Here is a 9,612-nt window from a genome sequence, read left to right as displayed (position 1 = left end):
AAAAAAAAATCAGAAAAAAAATAATATTATTTTATTACAGTGTATATATAGGAGAAAAAAAAATTTGATTTATTTTGTGTTATGTCTTACATGTGAGGTTTGGTGTAGCTGAAATACACAACTTTGTGCAATTCAATTGCTGTACTTACATATGATGGAATTGTAAATCGCTCTACTCTGTATACAAACAAGAATTTGCAATTCAAAGTGTTCTACAGAATGGACTGGTTTTACAGGATAAAGTGGAAAAGTAACGCCCTCCTGTCTGCAATTTGTAAAATCTTAATTAACCCCATTCAATGGGTGAGCACCCTACAAATATCAATAATGACATCTTCAGATACCCTGCCTCATTCACACAGATCCATGTCCAGTATTCACAGCTGAACTTCCCTTTATATTGTGGAATACTTGGGGAATCACGTTGGCAAGATGTTGTAATTTAAAGTGTACTTTTACATCTTAAAAAGTTTCACCAAGCAAAAGAAAAACCTGGACCAGAAAGCTTTAGTTGCCCAAACTGATACCATCCCTATAGCAATCAGTATATATTTTAAAAATGGAGATATCTATATTTTAATATATCCTATAGAGTCAGAAAAGAAATATAATGCAAGTAATATATATTTATATTTATTAAATATATTTAATATATTTTGGGTTTTTTTTATTGCTATTCCATAGTAAAACAATATGCTTTTTTTTTCAGGTGGTTAAAATGTTATTATTATAAGGTTTTATTTTTCACCAACTTCATTCTTTTTACTAAAATGTAGGCGATTCCTATAATTTAAACAAATAGATTAACTACTGGGACATCTGAATCTTTCTATTTCTTGTAAAGCACAGTGACATCTGAATCTTTCTATTTCTTGTAAAACACCTGTAGATGGATGGTTCATGGCAACTATGTGGAAATATAAATTAAATCCAAGTAATAAAATATTTTTTTCTAAATATACAAATTAGGAATCGTATTTTGTATTTTATCTGGCGATATCGCTCGCCGCCTATAGAGGGAGCTATTGTATTAAACATCCCGTTAATTATTCCGTTCTGTTTCGCTTGTCTATAGAAAATAGTGCTCTGCAAATTTGCCACGCATTGCTCTGAGATCAAAAATATCAGTAATATGGTAAACTGAGGGAACTATGGATTTAATGAACACTGAAGCTTCAGTATTCTTACCATCTTTTAGTATTACAATGTACATATATTAAAAGGAATTTACTGAAACCCATCTAATCTACCCTGTTAAGCATATATATCTAAACCGAACACCCAATACAGATTCTAAAGCTCTCTGCATATTGCTGGACCAACATAAATATGACGTCAATAGTTTAAATGAAGTCGTAAAAAAATCTGTTGCGTGTGATTAAATGAATCCTATTTTTTTTAAAACGTATAATAATAACGTATCAACGTATTATAATGTATAATAAGATATAAAGATATAAATATATATATATATATATATATATATATATAGTGCTTACTAGGACATATTTTTCTAACGTTTTAATATGTATCTTAAGATCACATAAATTCGATTTGGAATATCTGAATTTTTTTTAGAAGATCTGTGATTTATGCGGTCATCTACAGAACAATTATAACGGTGATTAGATGACCTGTATATTTTGTCTCTGGTTGCCCTCCTGAAGGGGGTTTTATTAATATTTTATCTCTTCTTGCTTCCGACAAGTGCTTGTTTGAGGATGGCTTTGTTTGGATAGGGCGTCCCCACATTATTTCTTAATGATTTTCCCAGCTGTCTAGCTCTATTTTCAACCATGCACAACCATCTGGCATCTATAATAGCACCTCAATGCTCGTTTAGTATTCTCAATTAGAATTTTAAAAAAAAACAGGTAATACTGAAAATATTACAGATTTTTAACAGATTGTCTATGGAAGATTAATGTTTAAACAAATGCATCTACACACCCTGGCTTCACTACACTTCTGTTTCCCTAAGCTTTTGGTTCTCTAACCCATTCTCATTAAAATCTATGAGTATGAGGGGCAGGCAGAGGCAATTTCTTTTTGTGCTTTTTCGTAAAAAAAAAAGTAAAAGGAATTTATTTTTACATACATCTGTTGACTTAACTTGAATCAGAGAAAATCTCGCAGTTTTATGAACTGTCAAAGTGTTAACAAGGATAAAATCAACAATTGTCTTTAAGATCCCTTCTTTCAAAATCTATAATTCTACATTTAAATCAATATTTCAATGTCCACAGTTGGAAAACTATTCTTAAACAATCCTTTCAGAAAAAAAAAGTTCACTCATGGCTGAAAAGAAATTATACAAGGCAGCAGATTGTACTAACTGAAGTAATCACCATAAACCAAACCATGACTAATTGTCTTAACGTATCCTTTTTCTTCATAATGACCGACATTAAAATGGAAATTGTCTGCCTAAACCAAGAAAACCAAGCAACTGTTATACTTGCATACCATTAAATAAAAAAAAACCTGTTAAAAATCAGATTTGTTTAAATTAAAAATGAAAGATCAAGAAAAATTACGGATATTTCATAATTTCATTTAGTTTATTTGACAAAAATATATGATTTAGACAAGTTTCTGCTGACGCGCTATTTACAATTTTAGATCACTTTATATACAGAAGAAAAAACACATATACTTAAGAACATTTACCAAAACGAAAAAAAAATAATAATCAATTAATGGTCTGAATTTACAGGAGCTGAAATGGTACAGTGGAGAAAGGATCCATCGACAGATTTGCGAAAACCTTTTATCTGGATTTATCCCACTTTATTGCAAACAAAGTCATTTTAGGAATTTCCCTATTATTGTCCATATTTTGACTTTTTTAAAGGTTCAATAATCAGGCAGAGGGAAGTGCTGTTAATATGCGTGGTGTCCCTTCTTGTTGTGAAAGTGAGCTGCAAAGAAGAAAACCAAAGATATAACTAAAATTCTAGAATTGATATTAATAATAACATCATCAGAATTAGAATAAATTATACAAATCAAGGAACATAGATATTTATATTCTTTATTTGTAAACTCGAAATAGATATATTATTTATTAACTAAATATTTTACAGATTTATATATAAATTCAGTGTATAATGATTTACATTTTCTGTACATGTTATGGATAGAAGTTTTTTTCCTTGCGATTATCCTCCCTTTTCTGTGGGCACAATACGGTAGAATTGAAGAGATGGAGGCTTACTTTTCACGAACAGCCTGGAAGGGGGGCTTTAACTGAGGTGGAGATTCGGTCCTCTGGACGTTTTCTCTTTCTATGGGAAAAGAAAGACGAAAAAAAAACATTAAAAAAAATCAGCAAAAGTTTTTTTTTTTTAAGGAGATTAACCCATTGATGCCCGGTGTCGTTTTCTCCAGGCTTTTTTGTGGGGTGAATAACATAAGTACACTGCTGTTTCTATGTCTTCTATGACAGATTACTACAGTAACAGAGGTTAGGAAGAATTGAAACAATGTTGTTCCAAAAGGAACAGAGGCAATTGACCCTACTGCTACATAATACACATAGACGGGCGCAAGGCTGACAAGAGGTCTAAAGGCAATATACACTTTGGGTTAATTCATCACCTGTGTGCTTGGGACTGCTCCCTTCTGTGTTTTTGTCGTTAAGGGCTCCCAGGTTGGCTGTTAACAGGTGTGCTTGTTGGTGGGCCTGGAGATGGTGGTGGTGGTTGTGATGAGCTGCGTGGTGGTGGTTGACCCCTAATAAAGATCTCATATTTATCAAGGAACTTTGGGTTAAGAAGGCTCCGTTTGTCCAGTTGTGGAATTTACCAATCTGGCATGTGTATAGTCCGTGGCTGGGGATGAATGCTGGGTGCTGGATCGGTGGAGAGGTGTGATTAACTTGGGATGAAGGGGAAGATGACTTGAGGGCCCCATCTGGGCTTGTGGCTGTTTCTGCCAAAGACCATATTTTTGGTTTGCTATGGGTTGGTACTTGTAAACTCCCCTGGCCTCCTGGGCTTACGATTCTGGTATTGCTACTTTCAGAGTTTTCTTTCACCAGTGACAAAGAGTCCTTTGATTTAAGTCCGTCAGAGCCTGGCAACACCAGATCGCTCTCATTTTTTAAACTTTCTTTCTCGCTCTGTCTCAAATGCTCTGGCTTGTCTTCCTCCTCCTCGTTGCTCTGCTCGCCGTCGTTATCGTCAATTTTATCGATATCTATGCTCTCAAGATCGATTTCCTCATCGTCTTCATTTTTCTCGTGGTCTCCTTCATTGTCGCTGCCAAAGAGATTGCCATCTTCCTTGCTCCTGGCACCCCAGGTCACCTTGTTTTCCTTCTTGAGCCTCCTCCTTGCGTTGGCAAACCATGTGGAGACCTGGGTGAGGGTCATTTTGGTGATGATGGCCAACATGATCTTCTCCCCTTTGGTGGGGTAAGGGTTCTTCCTGTGCTCATTTAGCCATGCCTTTAAGGTGCTAGTGCTCTCCCTGGTGGCATTTTTGGGTCGACCTGGATCGCCATACTGGAACTGTCCATACGGGTAGTAGCCTGGGGCAGTATGTGCAGCAAACGTGGCTGGATGAACACCTGGATTATCCTTCAATTCATACTGCGATCCCTGGAACATATACACAGAAGAAATACATTAGAATCAGACTTACACTTGCATCTATACACACACACATATATATAATTCATTTTATCCACATTTTGTGAGCAGACAGGCTCAAAACTAAATAAATAAACCAGGTTTTCAGGTAAAACAATTGTAGCATCAAATCCCAAAAGCTTTACCCTTCCATCAATGAAACGCCATTTGCTAACCTCAGATTTTTTTCTCAACTATGTTCAGAAACTAATAATTTTCTGCAGATACACTTATCGTGATGCACAAGATATGATGCCAAATAAAAATATTAAAATACACTCTTAGTTAATTATATTGAAGCATACAAAGCAGAAAGTTCAGTCTTTCTCTTTTAACAAGAAATATTTATGTATATGTAAATGTCGTATGGATTGCACTTGAAAACATGTGGCAACTTTCTCTTGATTACCTCACTTAATTTCCTTCTTTAATATTATTATCGCTCATTATTTGTATTATTAATTTTATTATTATTTTTTTATAGTTAAAACTTGAATCTAAAAAAATAAAGCACAAGTTGTTGCTAGTCTATATTTTAATAATCGTTTTCATCATTTTTATATTACAACTTTTTTTTGGTGATGTTAAGGTGTTTTTTTTGTAAATAACAGGTAACCTTTTTCTATTAACATCATTAGGCCTCATAATTATTTTAAACTATTTATGCGATTGCTCTCCCTTAACAAAGAATCAATTTGCATTTATTTCACATACAGGATGCTGCATAAATCTCAGAAATGCTAAGAAATAGTTCTCGAAAAAAAAAATAATAATTAGGCATTCCAGATTACCTATATATATTGATTGTTCAGTTAAATCCATTGAAATATTTTGCAGGTCATTTTTGTATTAATTTTTTTTTTCATAAAATCGAATATTTACAGGAATATTGAGCATTAATTTGTACAATAATATTAAACACATCACGATTTAAATATATTTTTATGTAGATTTTTAAAGTGAAAAAGCTCTCGGGTGAAATTATATTTAAATACATTTTCCACTTCATTTAGCCAGTTTTAACATCTTTATTTAAATTTGGAAAAAATGTATGCGTCCTGCAGAGAATGCATAAGTAGGAACTTATAAATCTTTCAACACCTCGCTAAATAACTTAATGCATGATCGAAATTCGAGGCAAATGAATTACATTTAAATTTACAATGGTTTGTAAATGGAAATCAAATTGCAATAATGTCCATATATCCATTGAACTTTTAAAACTAGGGAAACAACATTATTTAATCTAGGATACTGTTTGTTTTTGGTAAAACATTTTAGGATACAAAAGTCACCCAATTACAAAGCAACACAATGCAGAGATAAAACAATTTCAATATCCTGGATTTTACTCATTTTGGAAATACGGAAGCTATGAAAAAAGGATAATTGCTACAGTTTGATGCTATTTATTAAATAGGGAGATTTTTAGTGTGCTGTTTTTGTCTTATGAAAATCAGGATAGGGGGCAAGTATTCTTTAATCTGAAATGTGAGTACTTCCTTAATTCATCAACAAGTAAAAAATGTAGATCCAGGAAGTGATACAACAAAAAAAGCTTAGGTTTGAGTTTATCTAGATACAGTTTCTGGAAAATTTAAGATAAACTTAAGAACAAGCACCAGGCACACTATACAACATGACTTTCCTAAAATGGCATAAAGTTTGAACTTAGAAGGAAAGACGATCTAAGTCTAGGACCTGATATACCCTGGGGAGACATCTCTCCAGTGTTAAAGTAAGATATTTTTCAGTTTTTTTGTCATAATCTTTCATGGCCTTTTTTTTCTTTCTTGCTCTTTTTTCAGGGTATCTTGTAACAATTATATGTACAACAATTTTGCCTGAGAGAACGATTAGAGACATTAAGAAACCAAGAAAACAGCCTCAATACTCATCATAAAAAGCAACTAAATTGACAAACATAAATTAAAACATCACCTCAGATTCAGAAAACGATTTTTTTAATTTAAAAGGACAGAATTAGGACCGGCAATTAAATGTTTATTGATTTACCTTATTAATACTTTATTTATGGGTTGAGGATATCTAGAAAGGATATTGCACTGGCAATAAGCGCAAAAGCTGGGGAGACGCCTGCATAGTCCGCGGCGCAGTAGAACAGCGAATAAAGTCGGTAAAGTATAAGCGTGTGACAGCCACTTACCATTTGGGAGAAGAGAGTGAGATCGGTGGTGTAGGGCAGGAAGGCGCTGTAGTTGGGAGTGCTGTAGGGACTGGCATACATGCCCAGCACAGAAGTGACAGCGGCGGTGGAGCTGCTGCCCAGCTCTGCTCCAGCTGGCCTCCCAGACCCGGCAGCCGCCGCTGCGGCCGCTGCAGCTGCCGCTGCGGCCAGAACTCCCGGCCGATCCCCTCCATAGACGGCCGCCTGGCCAGCGCTCAGATACTGGGGGTATCCCAGCTGCGGGAAGGACATGTCTCTGCCTCAGTGTCTCTCTCCGGCAGGGGAAACACTGCCTCTCCGGCACCACAACAAGTAAGAAAAATAATAATAGTGATAATAATAATAATAATAATAATAAAAGAGACCAAAACTTGGCCCAAAAAGTGAAGCAGCGCTGTGTGCAGCAACCTTTACTGCCTCCCTCTCTGTGCAGTATTGTATTCTACAGAGAGAGTGCGGAGAGGAGGAAGGGGAGAGGTGTGTGGATTCGATAGGGTGTCTCTCTCTTTTTTCCCCCTGAAATCTCGGCTCTTCTGTGCTCCTAAATCCCTTAGATGTGATCTGATCAACAATTGAGCTCCAACTGATGTGTCTGCCCTTAGGTCTTGAGCTGATCTTTCAGATACAATTTGAAGTTGATGCCTTGATTGGCATTCACTTGAGCTCCAAGCCCCTCCCCCTTTGGAGCATGTGGCCTGAGCATTGGCTGGGCCACTTTACTCTGTAACAGAAACGGGATGTTTGTCTGTTATGCGGGGAAGTGGATGTGAGGGAGTCTCTTTTACTGCCTCTCCCTCCCCCCCTTCTTTCTCTGTGTGTGTGTGTGTGTATGTGTGTGTCTGCATTCGCCTGGATTGTGTATTTAATGTTTAGCAATGGGCTCCTTTCAGAGAAGCCCCCAGTGCTGTATGACAACCTGTCTACACGATTTTACAGCTGTCCAACATTGGGGTTTTGCTGTTTCCAGCCCATAGTGTGTCCCCTTTAACAAAAACAACTGTGCTTGCTGTGTTACCTTAACTGTGCTTTCTTTATTGAAAGGCTGCAGGAACTGGGAGCTATAACAATTGCTGCATTAAAAGGGGGATAGGTAGATGAGATATAGATAGATAAATAGATAGATAGATAGATAGATAGATAGATAGATAGATAGATATGGTACATGGAAAGGGCTGGCAAACATCTATTAAGCTAAATTAACATAATGTAAAAACATACTTTACTCATTAAGTTTATTACTATTTGTCTCATCGTGAAGTGAGAAAATTATTATAATTAAGTAAGAAAACGCAGCCCACTTCTTGAAAAGCTGAAACATGTCATCCAGGTATGTGACTTGGATTCCTGCAATGGTGGTGGTGGTGGAGGGGGCAGGTTTTGGGGGGTAGTTTACAAATCACTCAGAGGCAGAGGGCATATGTAATGTGACATTTACACCACATGTATGTCATTCATTGCTTTGTATAGAGTATATGTTGTTAGAGACCCCTTTGGAATTAAAAGTTAAGCCTTGAAATAGTATCGTTTGGCGAACTATATAAAGTCCCAAGTAGTGGTGTATGACATCGAATAATGATGTATGTTTATTATTATGGAATATCAGGTGGATATAGTTAGAATTCAAGAAACCTCACTCGTGTCAGTGTGCTTTAATCCTAGATTTTGGCTTTCTTTAATGGTGTTGAAATCTGCAATAACCCCTCAAATCTCAAAAAGGCTGACATCACAGCATTTCTAAAAGACAAGACAAGATATATCTTTATACATGTGGCTGAAAACGTGTATATATATATATATATATATATATATATATATATATATATATATATATATATATATTTCATCATACCAAAATCACATAATATACCTGATATATAAGCCTGGTCTTTCATTATAATGTCTACTTATATAGTTACACAAACATAAACAACCTTTACATAAAAGAAGAAAATTAAATCCACCATCACAAATGTGTACTTGTGTAATACTCGTGTAATATATCGTTACAAATAACTATAACATATATAGATCAACATCAACAACTATTTTATGCGTCCAATAGATTTCACCACTCCTAAGGGCAAATCATTTATATATACATGCTTAAAGACAGACAATGGAGATTTTGTTGTTAGTTTTTAAAGTCCTTTTTTCCCCACTTACTCAGTTTATGTTAGAACAAAGGCATTTTTTCCTCTGATTTATCCCAAAACATTCCCTCCCTGAAATGCCACCAGGCACTTAAAAGTATTAAGATTAACACGGTGTACTCTCCCAGAAAATTACAACTATGTTTTGCAAACTTAAGTATCACATTACAGGTGTACAGGTAAAGGTAGTGACATTGATTGAAAATCATCTTAAGGGTAAATATTGGTGGAATTTTCATTCATATATCATTATTTATATACATATATATATCAATACTTACATTGTAACATATCTCCTGAAATTCAGTATCCTAAACCAAACTATTAAAAAATATAGTGTGATTCTTACTGAACAGAATAGTAGTGAGTTGGTCATTTACTTTCCACTGCTTTTCCAAGGTGCAGAAAGTTTTAAAGAATTTAGAGCACATACAGCAATTTTTTTCTCTGGATAGTGGCTATAAGCTTTTCTTTTTTTTAAAGACATGAATTCTTGTAAATTTCAGATACATGTCATAGAACTAGAAACATGTAAAATCCTTCTTGTAGATCTAAAATTGTCCATTTTATGGCACAATAAGTCTGCCCACTAGCAATTTCTTCAAGATAAATTCTCTTTTTTTTCTTACATTTCCCCCTTC

At 35.0% G+C, this 9,612-nt stretch overlaps 1 protein-coding gene across 2 annotated transcripts; it reads right to left on the bottom strand.

The window, feature by feature from the left end:
* Nucleotides 1-2,863: 2,863 nt before the first annotated feature.
* LOC149302662 (iroquois-class homeodomain protein irx-1-A) lies at nt 2,864-7,073 on the bottom strand. 2 transcript variants are annotated; one of them, XM_089482264.1, is made up of 4 exons: nt 6,801-7,073; nt 3,601-4,603; nt 3,218-3,287; nt 2,864-2,921 (listed from the first exon to the last, which is right to left on the bottom strand). In XM_089482264.1, the coding sequence occupies exons 1-4, from the start codon at nt 7,071-7,073 to the stop codon at nt 2,864-2,866; spliced, it is 1,404 nt and encodes a 467-aa protein (XP_089338390.1). The 2 variants fall into 2 exon arrangements, with proteins under 2 accessions (XP_089338390.1, XP_089338391.1); XM_089482265.1 differs by having other exon boundaries at nt 3,218-3,281.
* Between the last annotated feature and the right edge of the window lie 2,539 nt (nt 7,074-9,612).

This window comes from Sceloporus occidentalis, unplaced genomic scaffold (assembly GCF_023333645.1).
Source record: "Sceloporus occidentalis isolate IW3139 unplaced genomic scaffold, rSceOcc1.0.p SCAF_18, whole genome shotgun sequence".
NCBI lineage: Eukaryota > Metazoa > Chordata > Lepidosauria > Squamata > Phrynosomatidae > Sceloporus > Sceloporus occidentalis.
Note: the sequence above shows the minus strand (reverse complement) of the source record. Positions and strands in the feature narration are given on the sequence as shown.

Bases quoted from the DNA above. Each gene is read 5' to 3' on its own strand.
- LOC149302662 (XM_089482264.1), bottom strand. From the start codon at position 7,073: ATGTCCTTCCCGCAGCTGGGATACCCCCAGTATCTGAGCGCTGGCCAG. The intron at 4,604-6,800 runs GTAAGTGGCTGT...TATATGTTCCAG, and splicing joins TCACTCTCTTCTCCCAAATG to GGATCGCAGTATGAATTGAA. The intron at 2,922-3,217 runs GTAAGCCTCCAT...TCTTCTTTGCAG, and splicing joins TTCCAGGCTGTTCGTGAAAA to CTCACTTTCACAACAAGAAG.